Genomic DNA, 24,591 nt, shown 5'->3' with positions numbered 1-24,591 from the left:
ATGACCTTGGTGGCAGATTTGAGGGCCTGGTCTTCGAACACATTTCCTCAGGCGGCCAAAGGCTGCACTGGAGGCGGTGTTGAATCCCCACATCGATATCTGCTTTTGTTGACGAGGCTCCTGAGGTATGGGAAATGGTCCACGTGGAAGCAAAGGCCTTCTCTTCGCTCCCACCTCCCAGCCCTCAATAGTGCACTTGGACATTCTGGGGGGGAAAATGGCTTTGCCCCAACCACAAGAATTTGAAGCAATACAAAACAAAAACGGACAACATGACACGTTGTGCACTCGAGCCTGTAATGTGCAAAGAGGAGATAGTGTGCTCCCACAGGATGCTGGATACCACAGCAGTCGTGGACGCAACAGGCAGCTAATTTAGGTTCACAGTTTTTTTTAATAAAGTTCAGTCTAAATCCGGTGGCTCCTTGCTCCTTCACAGCGCCGCGGGGGTCTTGGAGCGGAGGGTCTCTGTGCCGTTGGCGTGCGGGGGCTCGGAGATGTGCAAGGGCAGGTTCTCGCCCTCTGTGCCGAGGCCCCAAACCAGCCGCTGGGCCCTCCTGGGCCACTCGCCCTTGTCCCCGGGCTCCTCCTGGGCGGGCAAGAGGGGGCACAGCGTAGCCTCGACCTTGGCCCCGGCCGGCGGTCGCTGATCGCGGGTCTCCGCAAAACCGTTCTCCGCCGAGCCTGCGGTGTCGAGCAGGAGAGTCACTGGGGTGGCTGGGTGGCCGTATGCAGGGGGCTGGGCCACTGGGGGAGACTGGAAAGAGACGTGGTCCTCGTGAGGTTCAGCGCGCTGAGCGTAGGAAAATATCAAATCCCCTCCGTGGGCAATGCCTTCCCTGGAAATATCGAGGGACGAGGTGGCGGGTGAAATGGGGGGATCTGCTTCCAGAGTGAGGGTATCCAAAAGGACATCTCTGCCCGAGCCCCGGGGCGTTACATTCTCCTGGCTGGCCTGCGAGCTGCTCTCGCTGGCCTCGCTCTCTTTCCCCGGCTGCCCGGCGGCCTCGCAGAGGAAGCGGATCTCGGCCAGCGGCTTATGGTCGTTGTAGGTGCCGCAGGAGCACACGGTGGACTGGGTGTCCTGGCACAAGCAGCTGTACATGGAGGCGTCCGACGACACGCTGTTGCGGCGTTTCAGCAGCTGGAAGGGCCGGGCGGAGCGGGCGATGTTACTGCGGAAGCTGGACGGCGACGGGGCGCTGGGCAGAAGGCGGCTGAACAGGGGCACGTGCTGCCGATTGCCCTCCTCCAGGTTTTCCTCAATCTCCTCCATCGGTTGAAAATGCATGTCGTCTTTTGAGATCCTAGAGAGAGAGAGAGAAATTAGAAATTGACCTAAAACTGGGAGTCCAATTTAAAAAGATTCGTTCACACAACACACTGTAGAACGATTCATTGCTCCTCGTCACATTTCTGATAACATTATGGGTGCAGTCGGGTCCAGAAGAGCCGAGGGCCCAGGGGCAGCACGGGCCCAGCCCACACTGCGATATGTGCGCGCACTAGGTCCGTGCAGCAGAGCTGGTCTCCAGTCGTCCTGGTTAACCCTTGCCACTGGACCAAGACCTAGCTCTGTCAAGCCCGTGTGGTGGCTGGTGTGCAACGGTCACCCCACGTTAAAAAAATCCACGCACAGGCATCTTCCACCCTTCAGGATGTAGTTCGGGACCTGAAATACTCGGTCCTTCATTGAAACACTTGTGAACTCATCCCTTTTTGGCGTGGAAGCAAGTCGTCCTCGATACGAGGGACCGCCTATGATGATGATGATGATGATGACGTAGCATAGTGGTTATGTCGCTGGGGCTAGTAATCCAGAGGACATAAGAAATAGGAGCAGGATTAGGCCATTCGGCCCATCGAGCCTGCTCCGCCATTTAATCCGATCATGGCCCAGCCCAGAAATCGGCGCGGTCCCGGTCTGCGAGACCATCAGCAGGCCGGGGCCATTGGAGGGGGCAACGTGCGGTGGCATACCACTGCAGGGAGCAGCGCGTGCTGCTGCAGGAGGGCGACGGCTGACTGCAGTGCGGGGCAGGTACAGCAGGAGCGGCGAGGTCGGGGCGAAGGAGCGGCGAGAGTTCGTAGAGGGATGTGACCGGGGCCCAGGAGAGGCGAGAGTGCGGGGTCCAGAAGAGGCGAGGGGCCCAGGGGCAGCACGGGCCCAGCCCACACTGCGATATGTGTGCGCACTAGGTCCGTGCAGCAGAGCTGGTCTCCAGTCGTCCTGGTTAACCCTTGCCACTGGACCAAGACCTAGCTCTGTCGAGCCCGTGTGGTGGCTGGTGTGCAACGGCCACCCCACGTTAAAAAAATCCACGCACAGGCATCTTCCACCCTTCAGCATGTAGTTCGGGACCAGAAATATTCGGTCCTTCATTGAAACACCTGTGAGCTCATCCCTTTTTGGCGTGGAAGCAAGTCATCCTCGATACCAGGGACCGGCTATGATGATGATGGCTGATCTGATCATGGACTCCGCTCCATTTCCCTGCCCGCTCCCCATAACCCTTTACTCCCTTATCGCTCAAAAATATGTCTATCTCCCCCTTAAATATATTCAATGGCACAGCCTGGATTAATGATCCGGAGATCAAATCCCACCACGGGCAGCTGGGGAAATTTAAATCAATCTGGAATGAAAAGCTAGTGTCAGTAATGGTGACCAGGAATCTACCTTATTGTCGTAAAAATCCAGCTGGTTCACTAATGTACTTTACATAAGAACATAAGAAATAGGAGCAGGAGTTGGCTATTTGGCCCCGCAAGCCTGCTGCGCCATTAAATCAGATCACGGTTGATCTGATCTTAGCCTCAACTTCCCCGCCCGCTCCCCATAACCCTTGATACCCTTATTGTTCAAAAATCTGTCTATCTCCACCTTAAATATATTCAATGACCCAGCCTCCACAGCTCTCTGGGGCAGAGAATTCCACAGATTCACGACCCTCTGAGAGAAGAAATTCTTCCTCTTCTCAGTTTTAAATGGGCGACCCCTTATTCAGAAACCATGGCCCCTAGTTCTAGATTACCCCACCTAGGGAAGGAAATCTGCAGTCCTTACCCGGTCTGGGCCTATATGTGACTCCAGACCCACGCCAATGTGATTGACTCTTAACTGCCCCTCTGAAATGGCCGAGGAAGCCACTCAGTTGTATCATAAGAAATAGGAGCAGGAGTAGTCCTTTCGGCCCCTCGAGCCTGCTCCGCCATTCAATAAGATGGCTGATCAAAACCGCATGGACAGCAGCGGTTCAAGAAGGGGGCTCACCACCCTCTCGAGGGCAATTAGGGATGGCAATAAATACTGACCTTGCCGGAGAGGCCCGCATCCAATGAATATTTTTTAAATGCACTTTGCATACAGTGAGTTACTCTTGAAGTGCCGCGTCTCACGTAGGCAAATGTCGCTGCCGACTGGCGCACAGCAAGACTCCAACAGCAGGCTTTGGCAGGGTGGGCGGAATGTTAGCCGCAGAACTCCCTACTCCGAACAGTCCAACGGAGACGAGGAGGAATTTCTCTCGGAAGGTTGTGAATCTTTGGAATTCTCTGCCCCAGAGAGCTGTGGAGGCTGGGTCATTGAATATATTTAAGGTGGAGATGGACAGATTTTTGAAGGATAAGGGAGTCGAGGGTTATGGGGAGCGGGCGGGGAAGTGGCGTTGAGGCCAAGATCAGATCAGCCATGATCTTATTGGATGGCGGAGCAGCCTCGAGGGGCTGAATGGCCGACTCCTGCTCCTATTTCTTATGTTCTTTCCAAAAAGGGTTCACGGTAATTTTCGCATTCTGCATTCAATGCTGGATTAAATGCAGCAAGTGTGATTGGACGACCGTCTGTCCACCGCCCTCGCGCCTGACCCCGCCCGTGCAGTGCCCGTAAGGTCGCGACAACTCACGTCATGTCGAAGGTGGAACCCTGGAAGGATGGCTTCTGCAGCACAAAGACGGTGGCAGCGGTGTAGGGAGGGCGAGGGTTGGACTCGTTCCAGTATCGGTCCTTTTCCATAAGAGGCAAATCCTGATACATATCGTCGACCGCCATCATCGACACCTGAATGCAACAGTCACAACTACAGTCAATGCAACCCTGCAAAAGAGGACAGCCAACTCAACAAGAGCATCGCAGCCAAGGCATGTTTAGGAGAGACTTTGTGGGGTGGGGGTAGGGGAAGAGGAGACACAGTCAAAAAATATTTTGCTTCCATCCCCCAGTAATGTACGCACCTGTGAGTATGCTCACAGGTTTGTAGAGCTGCTGCCTAAAGTTTAATTTGTTTAAGTTTGTTGGTTTTAGTGCCCCTTTAATAAGGGGGCACTTGTATTAATGTTTCAGCTTAAAATAGTTGTCGAGCTGGTGCTCCCTTTAATAAAGGGGACACTTGACTTAAAGTTTTACATTAAAATAGTATGCGCCTGTGAGTATGCTCACAGGCTTGTAGAGCTGTTGAGTTGTGAGTGGCTTAGCCAGTCACATGATGTTCACAAGATTCAATAAAACCCCAGCCAGTTGGGTTCGGGGGATCCATGATGAGGCAGACGGTTGTGAGCCTGGTGGATGAAATGGTAATGTGTAGTGTGATTGTTAAACCAACTAACTCTTAATAGCAATGTGTTGCTATAAATTCTTAAGCAAAGAACCTATGAAGCAAATACATTATTGTCATGTATGTACATTCTGTCTGTAGCCACCAGATGGCGTCATTGTTGGAGGACACTGACCAGCACGCACATGGTGCTGCTCAGATATAAAAGGCCAGCCATTTTGAGAGTCAGGCACTTTGGGCCTAAATAAAGCAAGAGTCAAGGTTGTACCTTAGTTAAACAGTACTCAGTTTGAACCCTTATTGCATACATAACAATTATACCCGCCCCCCCCCCCCCAGCTTCCTTGCCTCCTCCCGTGAGTGTAAACGCATGCTGCTGTATGGATCCACAGGTGCCAGCAACTCTTCAGTACCTTACACAGGTGGCCATTCCTCGCACACAGGTGTCGGCAAACCGGTTGACCAAGAGCATCAGAGGCGGAGCCCAATCCTATCCTTCCTCGCCGTGAACACCTGCACACATTCCAGCGTGATAGCGATCCGCGACTTCCAACCCTGCCTCGTCTTAAACATTCCTAGCCCAAAAGGCCAATTCTAGCCTCCCTGCCCCATCTCAGCATAGATCAGGGACCAAACACTTTCATCAGTCTGAGTGGCTCGGTATCAGACTGGGCTGTGCACTTGTCCACTGTTTCAGCTGCTTCAGTACATAGTGTCAGCCGTGGCTCAGTGGGCAGTACACTCGCCTCTGAGTCAGAAGGTCGTGGGTTCTCGTCCCACTCCAGGAACTTGAGCACATACATCTAGGCTGACACTCCCAGTGCAGTGCTGAGGGAGCGCTGCACTGTCGGAGGTGCCGTCTCTCAGATGAGACCTTAAACTGAGTTCTCTGTCTACTCTCTCAGGTGGACATAAAAGATCCCATGGCACTATTTTGAAGAAGAGCAGGGGAGTTATCCCTGGTGTTCTGGTCAATAAATATCCTTCAATCAACATAACAAAACACAGATTAGCTGGTTATTATCACATTGCTGTTTGTGGGAGCTTGCTGTGCGCAGGTTGGCTGCCACATTACAACAGTGACGACACTTCAAAAGTACTTCATTGGCCTGTAAAACACTTTGAGACGTTCAGTGGTCATGAAAGCCGCTATATAAATCCAAGTCTTTCTTTCTTAATGTCCTTTAGAGAAGGAAATCTGCTGCCTTTACCCGGTCTGGCCTATATGTGACTCCAGACCCACAGTAATGTGGTTGACTCTTAACTACCCTTTGAAATGGCGGCTCACCACCACCTTCTCAAGGGCAATTAGGGATGGGCTGTAAAGCCCTTTGGGACGTCCGGTGGTCGTGAAAGGCGCTATATAAATGCAAGTCTTTTTTCGTTTTTTCTTCTTAAAATGAATCAAGCAAACAAAAAGACTTGAGTGCTTGTGCACTAGTATCTTGTCGAGGCACTTTGGAGGAGAAGGCAGCTTGAGGTACTATCGCCATGGTTACTGTTGTGTGCAGCGGGCATTACCTGAAAATTTCGATCGATCAAACGATTGGTTTCAAAGTCATCGTCGTCTTCTCCAAAGGGATTTATTAGTTGCTCTGCTACCTGTAATCAGACATACCACCTTCAATCAGACAGTCGCCTCTCGGCTTACAACTTGTTCATAGAATCCTAGCACGGAAGGAGGCCACTCGGCCCATCGTATCTGCGCCGGCCGATCAAGTGCTATCCAGCTTAATCCCATTTTCCAGCTCTTGGTCCGTAGCCCTGTAAGTTACGGCACTTCAAGTGCACATCCAAGTACTTTTTAAATGTGCTAAGGGTTTCTGCCTCTACCACCCTTTCAGGCAGTGAGATCCAGACCCCCACTGCCCTCTGGGTGAAGACATTTCCCTTCAAATTCCTTCTAAACCTCCTACCAATTACTTTAAATCTATGCCCCCTGGTTGTTGACCCCTCTGCTAAGGGAAATAGGTCTTTCCTATCCACTCTATCTAGGCCCCTCAATAAGGTCTCCACTCAGCCTCCTCTGTTCCGAAGAAAATAACCCCAGCCTATCCAATCTTTCCTCACAGCTAAAATTCTCCAGTCCTGGGAAAATCCTCATAAATCCCTTCTGTACCCTTTCTAGTGCAATCGCATCTTTCCTGTAATGCGGTGACCAGAACTGCACGCAGTACTCCAGCTGTGGCCTGACTAGTGTTGTATACAGTTCTAGCATAACCCCCCCCTGTTCTTGTATTCTATGCCCCGACTGTTGCATTGATTGACTCAATCCAGGAAGCGAAATGAACACGTTTGGAAAAGCGTGTTCCCGTACAATCACAGCGTACTTTCCTGAATTTTGCTTCTTGATCCAGGCGGAAGAGCAAGGTGTGACGTGTATTGTGACATCTCAAACACACACATACACAAGATGGCTCGACAGGAATTTGTCATGTGACCTTGACACACGATCCTTTTCTGTACTTACATCAGTAGTTACATTCCCACAGTAGTCCACTAGGGGAGCTCTATATTACACAAGCATAAATGCAGGACATCAAAGTTGAAAGAATGGGAGGAAAGACCAGATGCATCGTGGATTAGCGGCTGGGGGATTCGAAGTCCCTGTGCCCGTAGGCTAGAGCAGGAAAGAAAGAGTTCCACAGTTTGGAGCTATTGCAGGGGGCGGAAATGTACTCAGATGAGCAGCCAGTGTGATGAGTGACAGGGTGATGGAGCGGGAAGCCCCTATGTCCACTACAAAAGTTGTCGCCGTGGAGAAGGTGGGCGCTATGCATCTCAGGCTGAAGTGATAGGATGGCGCCTTTGCAGTTTAGGAGAAGTTTAGGTAAAGTTCAGAGGAGCAATGGCCATAGCAGCATCGACAAGCCCCTCGAGAGGAGGGAAGAACCCTTATAAAATAGTAACTTTTTCTTCTACCCTATTCACAAGTGAAAGGTGTGCCCTGTCCCCCTCTGGGTATCGAACCCCTTTTTTTACAAGCCGGATTTGAATTTTCAGTTAAATAGATTAGGCAGGACCAAGGGGCACTAATTTAAGTTGTTTAAGGCTAGATCTAGGTTAGATGTCAGGAGGTGGTTCCTTTCACAGAGAACAGTAGCCCTCTGGAACACGCTGCCCTCTCATGTGGTGGATGCAGACTTCACTGAACTCCTTCAAGCAAAAGCTGGATGTGTTTCTGGCTGCGGCGGAGATTAACTCTTACAGAAGGTAGGTACTGCAGGGAATTTAATGGCCAGAGTGATCTCCTGGACTAGTTTCGATCGCCTAGATGGGTCAGAGAGGAATTTCCCAGATTTCTTTTCCCTAAAAGGGGTTATGGGGAGCGGGCAGGGAAGTGGACCTGAGTCCATGATCGGATCAGCCATGATCGTATTAAATGGCGGAGTAGGCTCGAGGGGCCGTATGGCCTACTCCTGCTTCTACTCCTTATGTAAATTGGCCTGGGGTTTTTAATTTGTTTTTTTGCCTCTCCCAGGAGACCACATGGTTTGGGGGGGGGGGGAGGGGGGATATATGTTGTGATACACAATTGTGTGGGACAGGCTCGATGAACCAGATGGGTCTTTACCTGTCCGTCACTGTTCGTATGAATCCAATTCACCAGCAACTCGAGCATGTTAAATGGTTGCTCAGCGCAAGTCAGTCATGACCAGTAAAACGAATCATCTTTGTACATGGTGACATTTACAGCAAGGCTCCTTGAGCGAAGTGAGATGAAACAGTGGATATTACACGGGACCCGCTGAGGCAAGGTACTTCCAGATGATCCATCAGCGCTGTGTGATGACTGAAGCATATCCCAATGGGTACCACTACATAAGTGACCAGCATGTAGGAAGATTAGAGTAATGGGATTACAACAACAACCTGTATTTATATAACGCCTTTAACGTAGGCGCTTCACAGGAGTATTATTTGACACCGAGCTGCATAAGTAGAAAATAGCGCCGGTGAGGGTCAAAGAGTTAGGTTTTAAGGAGGGACTTAAAGGGGAAAGAGGTGAAGAGGTTTAAGGAGGGAGTTCCAGAGCTTGGGGCCCCAGGCAACAGAAGGCACAGCCACCGATGGTTAAGTGATTATAATCAGGGATGCTCAAGAGGGCAGAATTAGAGGAGCGCAGACATCTCGGGGGGGTGGGGGGATTGCGGGGCTGGAGGAGATTACAGAGATGGGGAGGGGCGAGGCCATGGAGGGATTTGAAAACATGGATGAGGATTTTGAAATCAAGGCACTGCTTGACCGGGAGCCAATGTAGGTTAGCAAGCACAGGGGGTGATGGATGAGCGGGACTTGGTGCAAGTTAGGACACAGGCAGCCGAGTTTTGGATCACCTCTATTTTATGTGGGAGGCCAGTCAGGATTGCATTGGATAGTCAAGTCTAGAGGTAACAAAGGCATGGATGAGGGCTTCAGCAGCGGTTGAACTGAGGCAAGGGCAGGGACGGGCGATGTTACAGAGGGAGAAATAGGCGGTCTTAGTTATGCTGCGGATATGTCGTCAAAAGCTTATTTCGGGGTCAAGTATGGCACCAGCAAGATAAATACATCAGCGTGGTGCTTAAACCTGAACTTGACTCCAAGGAGAGGGTTCTGCCCAATGACTCAAGGGTATGCAAATTAGTTATCGATCTTCCTGACAGCAGTACTTGTGCATGAAACACAAAAGGATAGAATGCAGGTACAGCAAGTGATCAGGAAGACCAATGGAATCTTGGCCTTTATTGCAAAGGGAATGGAGTATAAAAGCAGGGAAGTCTTGCTACAGTTATACAGGGTATTGGTGAGGCCACACCCGGAATACTGCGTGCAGTTTTGGTTTCCGTATTTACGAAAGGATATACTTGCTTTGAAGGCAGTTCAGAGAAGGTCCACTGGGTTGATTCCGGGGATGGGGGGGGGTTGACTTATGATGAAAGGTTGAGTAGGTTGGGCCTCTACTCATTGAAATTCAGAAGAATGAGAGGTGATCTTATCGAAACGTATAAGATTATGAGGGGGCTTGACAAGGTGGATGCAGAGAGAATGTTTCCACTGATGGGGGAGACTAGAACTAGAGGGGATAATCTTAGAATAAGGGACCGCCCATTTCAAACTGAGATGAGGAGGAATTTCTTCTCTCAGAGGGTTGTAAATCTGTGGAATTCGCTGCCTCAGAGAGCTGTGGAAACTAGGACATTGAATGTATTTAAGACAGAGATAGACTTCTTAACCGATAAGGGAATAAGGGGTTATGGGCAGGGAAGTGGAGCTGTGTCCATGATCGGATCAGCCATGATCGTATTAAATGGCGGATTAGGCTCGAGGGGCCGTATGGCCCACTCCTGCTCCTATTTCTTATGTTCTTACGTAAACCAGGCTCAGAAAGCGAGGTTGCTCAAAGCTAGATGACCACGAGATTTGGAACCGATGGAATCTGGTTCAATAGAGGCACACTGGGGCAGAGATACAGCACGTTCCTACCGCGCTGGACCTACCTTCAGCCAACCGGCGTAGAAGAAGAACTGCAGCAGGGTGAAAACGGGGACGTACAAGTCAATATCGTGCCCGGCGTAGCCTTGGGCAGGGTCCAGGAACTGTCGCCCAATCAGGCAGGTCAGGAAGAAGCTGTACACTGCTATCGTGACAACCTATAGAGAGAGGACATGTCATTAGCTTGCAGCACAATCGCAAGGAAAGACTCCCATCTTTAAAGAGGACTTTCTACATCATCTTCCTGATCCTTGAGTTGCAGGTCAGGTGGGACCATCTGAGGGGTGGAGGGGGTGACTAGGTCCCAGAACACCACCAATGCTGCTCCAAGACCAACATGTTGGCAGTGCCATCCCTCCTTAAGAGGAAGCACATGGATTGTTCTCTGCTGTGGTGCAGAGGCACTCTCGCCTCTGAGTCAGAAGGCTGTGGGTTCAAGACAGTAGTGCGCTAATGACCAGATAATCTGTTTTAGTCCCCTGGGAGGACAGACGCGCCAACGTCGGTATTCTCGCCCAGGCCAACATCTCCAGCATCGCAGCACTGACCACACTCGACCAGCGGCCACATCGTCCGCATGCCCAGCACGAGATTCCCAAAGCAAGCGCTCTACTCTGAACTCCTACACGGCAAGCAAGCCCCAGGTGGGCAGAGGAAACATTTCAAGGACACCCTCAAAGCCCCCTTGATAAAACGCAACATCCCCCACCGACACCTGGGAGTCCCTGGCCAAAGACCGCCCTAAGTGGAGGAAGAGCATCCGGGAGGGCGCTGAGCACCTCGAGTCTCGTCGCCGAGAGCACGCAGAAACCAAGCGCAGGCAGCGGAAGGATCGTGCGGCAAACGAGTCCCACCCTCCCCTTCCCTCAACCAGTGTCTGTCCCACCTGTGACAGAGACTGTAATTCGCGTATTGGACTGTACAGCCACCTGAGAACTCATTTTTAGAGTGGAAGCAAGTCTTCGATTTCGAGGGACTGCCTATGATGATGATGAATCTGTTTTAGTGATGTTGGTTGTGGGATTAATATTCGCCAGGACACTAGGGAAAACCCTGCTACCCACCGAACCACAGCTCAGGAGCAGGACCCCTAGTTCATTTTCCGCTCCTTTGACCATAACGTACTCAAGCCGTGTGGAGCATCTCTGCTGCCACCTTGGCTAGGGTCAATGGACCCAGCAGAGGTCAAAGGGGTTAAATCTGGGACCTTCCCAGTTTCGGAGGTTTGGCCAGTCGCTGGGAAAGCTTGCCAATCCACCCACGGTGAGGGTGGAGAAAGAGGAGCTCAGACCATTAGTGCTTCAATGGTCAAGACTTCTGACACAATCCAAAGAAACACCTTTACCTGTGTGTACACCAGTGGGATACTGATCCAGTCATAGTGAAAGAGAAGGCTGCACTTGGCTCGAAAAGTATTCAGCTCCTGAATGGAGAAAAATACGTTAAACAAGGCACAAAAAGTAAAGAAAGAAAGACTTGCATTTATATAGCGCCTTTCACGACCACCGGCTGTCTAAAAGTGCTTTACAGCCAATGAAGTACATCTGCAGTGTAGTCACTGTTGTAATGTGGGAAACGTGGCAGCCAATTTGTGCACAGCAAGCTCCCACAAACAGCAATGTGATAATGACCAGATAATCTGGTTTTGTAATGTTGATTGAGGGATAAATATTGGCCAGGACACCAGGGAGAACTCCCCCTGCTCTTCTTCGAAATAGTGCCCCGGGATCTTTTACGTCCACTTGAGAGAGCAGACGGGGCCCCGGTTTAACATCTCATCTGAAAGACGGCACCTCCGACAGTGCGGCACTCCCTCAGCACTGCACTGGGAGTGTCAGCCTAGATTTTTGTGCTCAAGTCTCTGGAGTGGGACTTGAACCCACGACCTTCTGACTCAGAGGCGAGTGGACAAGCAATTGCTTGCAATTCCACAGCTCTCCTATTTAATGGGTGAGGGGGCGGGGAGAGGGGAGCGAAGGGAAAGAGGCCTGGTTACCAAGGGAACAACTGGCTCTCCTTCACTTAGGAACTTCTGTTATGATTTGAGGATGTTCCATTTTTATTGATATTTAAGGTGTAAGTGGGACAAGCTTGCGAGGCAAGACTTTTATGTGTAGATAATATCGTTCAGATTACTGATAAACCAACGAAGGAAGAAAAGCTAGAGGTGTTTAGCAGATCAGTGATTTCTTGCAAATTCCACCTTGTGGACGTCCTGATCGCTCCAATTCAATGAAACCATGGCTGATCTTCGACCTCAACTCCACTTATGTCAGATCAATTGACCCAAGAATGGCGCAATGTAAAACCCACCATGATCTCTGAACTTTTTATAGCATGCAAGAGGTTCATTTTGGGGGAAATAATTGGTACTTTTGTGATCTCACCACACTGCTGGTTCAGTGGTTTCAATGCTTTAAAAAAACAAACTCAACTTCTCTCTCTCTCTCTCCACACACCACCAATGTTCCCTCCTTCCCGGAACGGGCTGCTAGGACTCAGCAACAGCTGCCCTCCAGTACCTTGCACATGCGGCAATTCAACCACAGGGGCATCACAATCGAGCTCAAGCCCGTCTCCGCCCTTCACCTGCACAGGTGGGCCTTCCAGTCAGGGTCACTGGGTAGGAAGGAGGAGCAGGAACCCTGGCTGGTTGTTCCTTCCGTGGCCTAGGGAACACTGAGTCTAACTGCAGTGGTCGACTGCCACCAACTCAACACAGACTGGAAATGAAGCCTGGTCTGTATGCCTCAGGTACCCGGCACCTTAACGACTCAACCCCTGAAGGAGTGGGACATAAACCTTTTACTCATCACCCCTGTGTTCGCTGCTTCCGGTCAAGCAACGCCTCGATTTCAAAATCCTCATCCTTATTTTCAAATCTCTCCGTGGCCTCACCCCTCCCTATCTCTGTAATCTCCTCCAGCCCCACAACCCCCCGAGATGTCTGCGCCTCTCTAATTCTGGCCTCTTGAGCATCCCTGATTATAATCGCTCAACCATTGGTGGCCATGCCTTCTGTAACCTAGGCCCCAAGCACTGGAACTCCCTCCTTTACCTCTCTATCTCTCTTTCCTCCTTCAAGAAGCTCCTTAAAACATACCTCTTTTTTGGTCATCTGTGCTAATTTCTACTTATGCAGCTCGGTGTCAATTTTTATCGCATTATACTCCTTGAGAAGCGCCTTGGGATGTTTCACTACATTAAAGGCGCTATATAAATATAAGTTGTTGTTGTAGACACTAGACAACATTAAGGATACTTGGAATATAAATTATGCATTCAGGGACAAGGTCTCAGTGATGCAGAACCTGTGTTGCACTTCTCCTTAGGATATGGAGTCAATGTTGTCTTATAAACAATATCAATTGAAACCTTAACTATTCAACAGAGGTATGTTCAGGTTTAATGATATAGGGCAGGTGACCCAAAACAAGAGACGCCTGGTATTAACTGTGCCATGTGACCTGGTATCAACGGTGCTATGTGACCTGGTATTAACTGTGCCATGTGACCTGGTATTAACTGTGTGTCATGTGATCTGGTATTAACTCTGTCATGTGACCTGATATTAACTGTGCCATGTGACCTGGTATTAACTGTGTGTCATGTGATCTGGTATTAACTCTGTCATGTAACCTGGTATTAACTGTGCCATGTGACCTGGTATTAACTGTGTGTCATGTGACCTGGTATTAACTGTGTGTCATGTGATCTGGTATTAACTCTGTCATGTAACCTGGTATTAACTGTGCCATGTGACCTGGTATTAACTGTGTGTCATGTGATCTGGTATTAACTCTGTCATGTAACCTGGTATTAACTGTGCCATGTGACCTGGTATTAACTGTGTGTCATGTGACCTGATATCAGCTGTCGTGTCCCATGTGACATTCTCTGCCCATTATTTAAAATGATAATTTATATGTCTCCGCGCTCCAGTAAGAACAAACGCCCTTGGGGGCTAGGTTGCGACCTAAAACACAGGGAAGCCTGCAAACGTAGAATGATACAGCGTAGCAGGAGGCCATTTGGCCCGTCCCCATTGGCCAAGCTGGCTGCCCAAACTCTTTGAAAAGAAGACGGGACTGAGAAGGAATTGTCCACACCGTCTGTCCTCCCTCTCCCCAGCTCGGTCTAGATTGAGCCTCGTTCGAAGGCCAGTACCTCCATTAACAGCTTGAGTGCGTTGTCGTCCTTTATCCGACCTTCCTTCCGACCATTCGCGGCCAGGTTGGTAAACCACACACACGGGATCCAGTACTTGTTGTAGGGAGAATGGAGACTTTCATATTTCTTTCGCTCGTCTCTGGTCATAAACCCTGCAAAGACAACAGGTGGTTCCTTTACAACAACAACAACAACAACAACAACAACAACAACAACAACTTGCATTCATACAGCGCCTTTAACGTAGTGAAACGTCCCAAGGCGCTTCACAGGTGTATCATGCGATAAAAATTTGACACCGAGCCGCAAAAGTAGAAATTAGGGCAGGTAACCAAAAGCTTGGTCAAAGAGGTAGGTTTTAAGGAGCCTCTTGATGGAGGAAAGAGAGATCGAGAGGTGGCGAGGTTTGTGGTCATGTGACGAGACCGACAGGAACACGTCGGACCAACGTTGGCACCTCCACCATCTCCCTAGTTGTGCCGCTCGCAGGGCGTGCACTAATAGACAAGAGCCACCCACGGTCTATACCCGCTTCTTGTGGATTTAGACTAGTGACGCTCAGTCTGGGGGTCATTTATAGCACTTTGAAAGTATCTGGGGCATGTTCACCCAGTTGGCACTTGGCCGAGCGTTGCCCAATCGACAGTCCTTAAAGGGAACCGCTCCAAAAAAAAATCAATATGAAAAAACTTCCTCAAATGATTTTTGTGCGACCATTCGCCATTCGAGGAAGTGAGTTCCCTATTTCCTCTAGCATTCTATGTGGAAAAAGTGCTTCCTGATTTCATTCCTATATGGCCCAGACCTCATTTTAAGATTTCCCCCAGCAGAGGAAATAATTTGTCAGGTATCCACCCGATCGAATTCCTCTATCATTTTAAGTAGCTCGATTTAAATGACCCATCACAGAATGGAACGATGCAGCCATGGTCATATTGAATGGCGGTGCAGGCTCGAAGGGCCGAATGGCCTACTCCTGCCCCTATTTTCTATGTTTCTATGATACAGTACAGAAGGAAGCCATTCGGCCCATCATACCTGTTACGGCCCTTTGAAAGAGCGATCCAATTAGTCCCACTCCCCCAACTTTTGTTTTGTTCATTCCTGGGAAGTGGACATCATTGGCAAAGCCGGCATTTATTGTCCATCCAATGTCCAAAGAGGGGAACTTGGAGGTTACGGTGCTCCTATGTCTATTCTGATAACCCCGCAAATATTTTCCCTTCAAGTATTTATCCACTTCCCTTTTGAAGGTTACTATTGAATCTGCTACCACCAACCTTTCAAGCAGCGCGTTCCAGATCACAACAACTTGCTGCGTGACAATTTTTTTCCTCATGCTGCCTCTGCTTCTTTTGCCAGTTACCTTAAAACTGACAGGTCTCTCTCTCTCTGTCTCTCTCCCTCATTCCCTTCTTAAATAATGGGAGTGACATTTACAACTTCCCAGTCCAAAGGCACAATTCCGAAATCTAGAGCGGTAACTGTGAGTATGCTCGCAGGTTTGTAGAGCTGTTACATAAGAACATGAGCAGGAGTAGGCCATACGGCCCCTCAAGCCTGCTCCGCCATTTAATACGATCATGGCTGATCCGATCATGGACTCAGGGTTCACTTCCCCGTCCGCTCCCCATAACCCCTTATTCCCTTAAGAAACTGTCTATCTCTGTCTTAAATTTATTCAATGACCCAGCTTCCACAGCTCTTTGAGGCAGTGAATTCCACAGATTTACAACCCTCTGAGAGAAGAAATTTCTCCTCATCTCAGTTTTAAATGGGCGGCCTCTAGTTCTAGTCTTCCCAATCAGTAGAAACATCCTCTCTGCATCCACCTTGTCGAGCCCCCTCATAATCTTATATGTTTCAATAAGATCATCTCTCATTCTTCTGAATTCCTGTGGAGTAGGGAATGGCTTAGCCCGTCACGTGATGTTCATAAGACTCAATAAAACCCCAGCCAGTTGGGTCTAGATCATCCACGATCCTGCAAATCCCCTGGGAGGACAGATGCACCAACGTTAGCGTCCTCAACCAGGCCAACATCCCCAGCATTGAAGCATTGACCACACTCGATCAGCTCCGCTGGGCAGGCCACATTGTCTGCATGACCGACACGAGACTCCCAAAGCAAGCGCTGTACTCGAAACTCCTTCACGGCAAGCGAGCCAAAGGTGGGCAGTGGAAATGTTACAAGGAAAATGTTACAAGGACACCCTCAAAGCCTCTCTGATAAAGTGCAACATCCCCACCGACAGCTGGGAGTCCCTGGCCAAAGACCGCCCTAAGTGGAGAAAGTGCATCCGGGAGGGCGCTGAGCACCTCGAGTCTCATCGCCGAGAGCATGCAGAAATCAAGCGCAGGCAGCGGAAGGAGCGTGCGGCAAACCTGTCCCACCCTCCCTTACCCTCAACGACTATCTGTCCCACCTGTGTCAGGGACTGTGGTTCTCGTATTGGACTGTTCAGCCACCTAAGGACTCATTTTAAGAGTGGAAGCCAAGTCTTCCTCGATTCCGAGGGACTGCCTATGATGATGATGATGATGAGGTATGCAGTTGTGAGCCTGGTGGATGAACTGCTAATGTGGAGTGTGATTGTTAAACCTTTCGCTAATAAACCAACCAGTTCGTAATAGCAATGTGTTGCCGTGAATTCTTGAACAAAGGGCCCATGAAGCAAACACAACAGTGGCCTCACCTGCTTCCACCACGTGGTCCATCGTCGGGAAGCGTTTGATGACGGCTGTGCTGACGGAGCGGAGGATGAGGAGGGCAGACAGGCTGGCGTACCTCATCATGGTACGGCGCAGCATGCGGCCCCGTTCGTCCGTGCCGTGCACGTTGCCGGAGATGACGCACATGAGCCGGTCGGGGAGGGGGATGCTGGTGTATTGGCTCCACCAACGGTTCACCACGAGAGTCACATAAAACCCTGAGGAAAGAGGGAAACGGGTCGGAAATTCGTCAGCCCATACGTTTCAAGCAATTGAGTAACAACAACTTGGGGGGGGAGTGGTGCGGTGGGACTAAGCAGAGGGAATATAAAACCCACTGGATTCCTGCAATAGAAAATGTTTCTTTGCTCAGCATTGATGTCTTTCAGCTTAAACACTTTGTTAAAAAAAAATGCACACAATAAATGTAGAGGAATAAAGGGACCTTGAAATGCATTTCCACAGATCCCTGACGGAAGCAGGGATAAGGTGGTTAAGAAGGCATACGGAATGCTTGCCTTCATTAGCCGAGGCATAGAATACAAGAGTGGGAGGGGGGGGGGGCTTATGCTTGAACTGTATAAAACACTGGTTAGGCCACAGCTGGAGTACTGCGTGCAGTTCTGGTCACCGCATTACAGGAAAGATGTGATCGCACTGGAGAGGGTAGAGAGAGAGATTTACCAGGATGTTGCCAGGACTGGTCACGAGGAAAGACTGGATAGGCTGGGGTTGTTTTCTTTGCAACAGAGGAGGCTGAGGGGAGACCTTATTGAGGGGTGCAAAATTATGAGGGGCTGAGATAGAGTGGATAGGAAGGACCTATTTCTCTTAGCAGAGGGGTCAACAACCAGGGGGCAGAGATTTAAAGTAATTGGTAGGCGGTTTAGAGGGGATTTGAGGGATTTTTCACCCAGAGGGTGGTGGGGTCTGGAAGTCACTGCCTGAAACCCTCACCACATTAAAAAAAGTACTTGGATATGCACTTGAAGTGCTGTAACCTACAGAGCTACGGACCGAGATCTGGAAAGTGAAATTAGGCTGGATAGCTCTTAGTTGGCGGCGTGGACACGATGGGCCGAATGGTCTCCTTCCGTCCTGTAAATTTCTATGATTCTATGAAACATGACTGCTCTTTCATAGAGCTAGCACAGGGGTGAATAGTCTGTGCCGCACATTTCTACCGGGCTAGAAATTGCGTGGCGCCCCGTTTAAGACGCTACCCGATTCCAGCAGACGCAAGTGTCCAGTTTAGCGCTCCAGGCAGGAAGCAGAGCGCTAAATCAAGTGCTACCCCTTCCCTTGGAGCGCTAATGCCGGCAGGAGGGTCGGTAGCGGTGCAGCGCGGCCCAATGTCGAGGGCAGAGCTGCCGGGAACAGAGGCTCCTTCCAGCTCTTAGAGGGAAGGGCCTTCGCTGCAGGCTCTACACAGAAACGATGTCCCTCCTCGACGACGGCAGCCGTGATCCGCCACGATCAGCCCCGAGCACTCTAACAGAGCGCAGGGCTGGTCAATCGCGGCAGAAGAAAATGTTACAAAAAAATGACATGAGGGCTCAATAAAAAAAACGTTCCCCTACCTCACCGGCGTTCCCTTTAATTGCCCGGCCTCCCGAACAACGCCTCCTGCAACTGTCGGTGTCGACGCCTGGCGATGCTGCAGGGGGCGGAACCCAAGTTCACATCCGGGGCAGTAACGGGGCGACATGCAGCACGATGACCTCACGATCTCCAGGGCACAGGAGGTCGTGGCGTTAGAGGTTACCGTCACCGCCAACCTGCATGGCCAAGTTCACGGGCGTCGGTACCCTCATCCCGCCCGGTCACAGAGCCGGTAGCGCCCCACTATCGCCCCCCCGGAGACGCTAACGGGAGGCGCAAAGGAGGGCCAATTTCTCCCCCTATGGTTCTACAATGGGTGGGAGTAACGTAACATTACATTACACATCAGTGGGTGACAAGTAATGTTCCCTTTAAGCTGCACCAGTGCTGTGAAGCTCCCGCACAGCTGGTTCACCAGCCTTTAAATGGGAAAAACAGCGCATGGCCGGGATTTTGAACGCCCTTCAAGGGGCCACGCACTCCAAAAAAATTAAAGGGAACATTGGTTATCGATCAAAAATAAAATGACTCCAGGGCATGTGCTGTTCAGTGTTGTAATGTATGCACCTGTGAGCATGCTCACAGGTTTGTGGACATGCTCACAGGTTTGTGGAGCTGTTGCATTGTGAGTGGCTTAGCCAGTCACGTGATGTTCACAAGACTCAATAAAACCCCAGCCAGTTGGGTTCAGGGGATCCACAATGGGGCAGGTGCTTGTGAGCCTGGTGGATGAACTGGTAATGTGTAGTGTGATTGTTAAACCTTTTGCTAATAAACCAACTAGTTCTTAATAGCAATGTGTTGCTATGAATTCTTAAGCAAAGAACCCGTGAAGCAAATACATTAAAGTTGGCACTTCCAAATGTTTCGGATGTGGAAGAGTGGAAAGGTAAGAGACCTGAATGTGGCATCTAACCCACTGTGTGCAAGGCCCAACAGTGATACCTGGTCTAAAAAATAGAAGTTCCCCATCTCACACCACAGGTACAAGCATCATCTCCCATTGCTGTCACCACAATGTGGTGAACTGGCCTTGTCCTTAGTGACAGCTGATAGTGTGGTTGACACAGCTTGTTGGGATCCAAAGATCTGTGCCATGCTGTACACAGGGGTCATCATTGCCCCTTTCAATGCCTCCCCCAACCTTGCCCTTCTTGACTTATGGATCATTGTTGGAGAGGGGAGTCAAACACTCTGATAGCGCCCGCCTGGTGGTCCTTTATTCAAGGGGCGTGTTGGCAGGCTGGGGGCACCACAGGGGGGCTTTCCATCTTTGTCCATCTCACCCCTCACCCACAGGTAGGCCTCAGCCAACGTTGTCCTCTCGCCCACGGGCACGGAGAATAACGGTATAGTGTCCCTAACACCGCCTCAGGTGAGACCAGCTTCCTCGGTCCAGCTCAGAGATCAAACCAGGATCCTCTCCGCCCGACACGGCCCAGCTCCTCATTGGGTAAAGTCAACGAGTTATGGTGGGAGCCCCACACTGATCCCCGCAGGGGAATCGTTCAATCTCTGGGAGGTTAGAGGAATATCAAGCTTACTGTGGCTGCCGTAGCCAATCCCAAATCAGGAGAGTCAAAAAAAAAGCTACAGGAGAGGTCACTGGATACTTCAGGTCCTATGGTCACTGCAGTTACCGTGGTAACCACTAGCTCACCACATTGCTGTCCCATCTTCCCCAGTCGCACATCAGCGGAGTTGTAAAACTAGTCGGAAATAGCCGGTGCAGAATTAAGTCGATGCTGCTTAGCGTTTTGCATTCATTAATTGTTATGTATTTAACCCCTTGTAACCTGCATCACACCTGACCACCAGAGGGCCTACCTGTTGGAGTCCCAAGGGATCCCAGCATCCCAAGGGAGCACAGTTTATAAGCAGGCCACCCACGAGGTACCTGCACCCTGGAATCTTAATAAAGGAGCTAAGGTCACACTTGCCCATTACACACAGTACTCAGTCTTACCATTTATTATGGGTGTAACACTAATGATAGAAATTTACAGCACGGAAGGAGGCCATTTCGGCCCATCGTGTCCGTATCGGCCAACAAAGAGCTACCCAGCCTAATCCCACTTTCCAGCTCTCGGTCCAGAACCCTGTAGGTTACAGCACTTCAAGTGCAGATCCAAGTACTGTTTAAATGCGGTGAGGGTTTCTGCCTCTACCACCCTTTCAGGCCGTGAGTTCCAGACCCCCACCGCCCGCTGGGTGAAAAAAATTCTCCTCAAATCCCTGCTCAACCTCCGACCGATTACTTTACTAAGAGTGAGGTGGAAGATTGCAGACACTTGTTCATAGGCAGGGATTGGGGGGTTGGTGGGGTGGGAGGTGGGGGGGGGGGTGAGGGGAGGAGAGGACAGTGGAAACACATCTATACCCAGAGGAGAAAAAAGTCAGCTCCAATCCACTTGCCTCCCAATTACAGGGCAGCATCGTCAGAGGATTTAGGCCAGGGCGTTCGATGAGAGGACCTCGTGTGTCCAGTAGTTTCAGGAAGAGTGGGTGGTGGCAGGGATGGGGGGAGGGGAACAGAAGAATAAGAAGCAAGTTGAACCTACCAAGCACAAAAGCCATCGGGATCAGGTTAGCGTAGTGGTTGCAGTACAGGGCGAGCTTCTCAAAGTATCTCCTCTGCTCTTCCATGAGCACAAACCTTTGGCGGAAATACAAAATGAAAGGTTCAACAACAAAAAAATCTTAAACCAAACTACATACTGACCAGTCCTTCTCTCCATTTGCCAGCCGGACACCATAAAGGTCTCCAGCACTGAAGGAGGCCATTCGGCCCATCGTGCTGTTTGCTAGAGGTATCCAACCCTAACCCCCACTGCACCATTCTCTCTCTCTCTCTCTTCATCGCCCTGTATCTTCCTCAGCTTCAAATGTTTCTCCGCTTGTTCATTAAAAGATCCAACCGTCACTGCCTCAACCATTCCCTGTAGGCGGCAGATGGAGTATAATGAGGGGAAATGTGAGGATATTCACTTTGGTAGGAAGAATAGAAAAACACAGCATTTTTTTAAAGAGTGAGAAACTTTTAAATGTCGGTGTTGAGTGAGATTTGAGTGTCCTCGTGCAAGAAACAGCAAGCTCGCATGCAGGCACAGCAAGCAATAAGGAAGGCAAATGGCATGTTGGCCTTTATTGCAAGGGGGTTGGAGTATAAGAGTAAGGAAGTCTTGCTTCAATTGTACAGGGCCACACCTGGAGCACTGTGCACAGTTTTGGTCTCCTTATCTAAGGAAGGATATACTTGCCTTGGAAGCGGTGCAACGAAGGTTCACTAGATTGATTCCTGGGATGAGAGGGATGTCTTATGATGAGAGATTGTGTAGAATGGGCTGATACTCTCTGGAGTTTAGAAGAATGAGAGATGATCTCATTGAAACATACAAGATTCTGAGGGGGATTGACCGGGTATATGCTGAGAGGTTGTTTCCCCCGGGCTGGAGAGTCTAGAACCAGGGGTCACAGTCTCAGGATAAGGGGTCGGCCATTTAAGACTGAGATGCGGGTGGTGAATCTTTGGTATTCTCTGCCCCAGAGGGCTGTGGATGCTGAGTCTCTGAATATATTCAAGACTGAGATAGAGATTTTTGGACTCTAGACGAATCAAGGGATATGGAGATCGGGCGGGAATGTGGAGTTGAGGTCGATGATTAGCCATGATCTTATTAAATGGTGGAGCAGGCTCGAGGGACCGAATGGCCTACTCCTGCTCCTATTTCTTATGTTCTTTGGCAAAGGATTCCAAGCTGCAGCCTCCCGCTACATAGAAGTTTCTCCTAACCACACTCTGAGAATTTTACACCGATGACTCCTAGTCAACCAAAGCCAGTGCTTCTAGGACTACTTTCCACCCAAGTGGTCACTGGGCAAGGCAGAAGTATTCAAACCTGCTCTTGGATTTGGTGACAGTTGGACGCAATCCAGGGGGAAGAGGCACAGGTCAGGAAACTCACCGCCCCCCCCCCCCCCACCCCCATTTCCCACCACGCAAGCGCCACTCATCACTGGCCGTGCCCGATCGCAGAACCAGCCCCACGCAATACAAGTGAATGTTCTCATTGATCTACGTGCATCGTAAGCTACGCGCGCTAGCAGGTCTTTCCACCAATAAGGGAAATTGATCGGAGCAAACCTTTCTAAACTTCCAGACCCGTGAAAATAAAACAAATAAGTCAGAATGAAGAGGGGCAAATAGAAACAGGATTTGGGCGTCGCTGGCAAGGCCGGCATTTATTGCCCTTGAGAAGGTGGTGGTGAGCCGCGTTCTTGAACCGCTGCAGTCCGTGTGGTGAAGTTGCTCCCACAGTGCTGTTAGGGAGGGAGTTCCAGGATTCTGACCCAGCAACGATGAAGGAACGGCCGATATATTTCCAAGTCAGGATGGTGTCTGACTTGGAGGGGAACGTGGAGGTGCTGGTGTTCCCATGCGCCTGCTGCCCTTGTCCTAGGTGGTAGAGGTCGCGGGTTTGGGAGGTGCTGCCGAAGAAGCCTTGGCGAGTTGCTGCAGTGCATCTTGTCGATGGTACACACTGCAGCCACGGTGCGCCGGTGGTGGAGGGAGTAAATGTTGAAGGTGGTGGGTAGCATGCCGATCAAGCGGGCTGCTTTGTCCTGGATGGTGTCGAGCTTCCTGGGTGTTGTTGGAGCTGCACTCATCCAAGCAAGTGGAAAGTATTCCATCACACTCCTGACTTGTGTCTTGTAGATGGTGGAAAGGCTTTGGGGAGTCAGGAGGTGAGACACTTGCTGCAGAATACCCAGCCTCTGACCTGCTCTTGTTGCTGGTCCAGTTAAGTTTCTGGTCAATGGTGACCCCCAGGATGTTGATGGTGGGGGATTGGGCGAGTAATATTAATTTAAGTGATATTAATTTCAGCAAAGAGGTACACGGCAAGGTTAGGCAGCTCATTGCACGCATTTACTGACCTGTAAGCAACACTGAGGACTGCATACATGAAGGAAAATACGACAAATTCTTTGTAGAGGAGTTTGTAGATACTGCCTTTCCATAGAACCAGCAGTTTGGAAAAGCTGCAAAAGCGCACATTTGCAACCCTCGCTGTGTAGGTGATGGTCATTCCTTGAGTTACCAGGCTTCCGATTTAATGCGAGAGAGATGGTGGGAGGGCTCTGGAGGAGGGGGAAGAAAGAGAGGTTCAAACACCCAGGAATTCACGCTACCGTACTAAGCGATAAACACAAAAACTCCAGCCGTCAGTGCTGAGGGCATTGGAGATCACGCTGAGGAGCAGAGAACAGAATGCACAAGAGAAATCGGAGAGTTCCACCAAGAGATTGAGTCAACTAGGCCTATATTCTCTGGAGACGAGAAGAATGAGAGGAGATCTCATTGAAACATAAAAAATTCTTACAGGGCCTGGGATGAAGGGGTTGTCTTATGAGGAAAGATTGAGCAGGTTGGGCCTATACTCATTGGAGTTTAGAAGAATGAGAGGTGATTTTATTGAAACTTAAGATTCTGAGGGGGCTTGACAGGGTAGATGCAGAGAGGATGTTTCCCCTCGTGGGGGAATCTAGAACTAGGGGGCATAGTTTCAGAATAAGGGGTTGCCCATTTAAAACGGAAATTAGCAGGAATTTCTTCTTTCAGAGGGTTGTGAATCTTTAGAATTCTCTGCCCCAGAGAGCTGTGGAGGCTGGGTCATTGATTTTTGACAGATTTTTGAACGATAAGGGAGTCAAGGGTTGTGGGGAGCGGGCAGGGAAGTGGGGCTGAGGCCAGGATCAGATCAGCCATGATCTTATTGAATGGCGGAGCAGGCTCGAGGGGCCAAATGGCCGGCTCCTGCTCTACTTATGTTCTTATTAAGAGCCTACCAAAGCTAGAGATCAATCGTACCAAAGGTTGGCGATATTTGGCTAAGGTAACTGGGATGGGTGTCTGCTGCTCTTCGCAAGGTCAGGAGATCTAAATGGTGTAGGAACTTGGGGCATCCACTTGGGCGGCTTCAGACCAGCAGCGGGAACTTAAGAAAAACAAAAGAGAGTTTTATTTTAAAGACAGCAACAATAAACCAATACTTCTCCCTTCATGGTTCTCTTCAAC

General features: G+C 50.0%; 1 protein-coding gene across 1 annotated transcript; it reads right to left on the bottom strand.

The window, feature by feature from the left end:
* Positions 1 to 407: 407 nt before the first annotated feature.
* Positions 408 to 23,602, bottom strand: best2 (bestrophin 2). Its single transcript, XM_070866945.1, has 9 exons — positions 23,451 to 23,602; positions 21,074 to 21,168; positions 16,895 to 17,128; positions 14,196 to 14,350; positions 11,374 to 11,451; positions 10,034 to 10,186; positions 6,075 to 6,155; positions 3,906 to 4,096; positions 408 to 1,307 (listed from the first exon to the last, which is right to left on the bottom strand). Exons 1-9 carry the CDS (start codon positions 23,600 to 23,602, stop codon positions 434 to 436), a joined length of 2,013 nt encoding a protein of 670 aa, XP_070723046.1. The 3' UTR covers positions 408 to 433.
* Positions 23,603 to 24,591: the final 989 nt, after the last annotated feature.

Source organism: Pristiophorus japonicus, chromosome 24 (assembly GCF_044704955.1).
Source record: "Pristiophorus japonicus isolate sPriJap1 chromosome 24, sPriJap1.hap1, whole genome shotgun sequence".
Taxonomy (NCBI): domain Eukaryota; kingdom Metazoa; phylum Chordata; class Chondrichthyes; family Pristiophoridae; genus Pristiophorus; species Pristiophorus japonicus.
This window is presented reverse-complemented; position numbering and strand designations above follow the sequence as displayed.

What these genes read in the sequence shown, in the direction of transcription:
- best2 (XM_070866945.1), bottom strand. Translation starts at nt 23,602, where the DNA reads ATGACCATCACCTACACAGCGAGGGTTGCAAATGTGCGCTTTTGCAGC. An exon ending in TCCCACTGGTGTACACACAG is followed by an intron (nt 10,187 to 11,373) that starts GTAAAGGTGTTT and finishes CTCTCTCTATAG; the next exon opens with GTTGTCACGATAGCAGTGTA. An exon ending in TCTACGCCGGTTGGCTGAAG is followed by an intron (nt 6,156 to 10,033) that starts GTAGGTCCAGCG and finishes GTCTGATTACAG; the next exon opens with GTAGCAGAGCAACTAATAAA.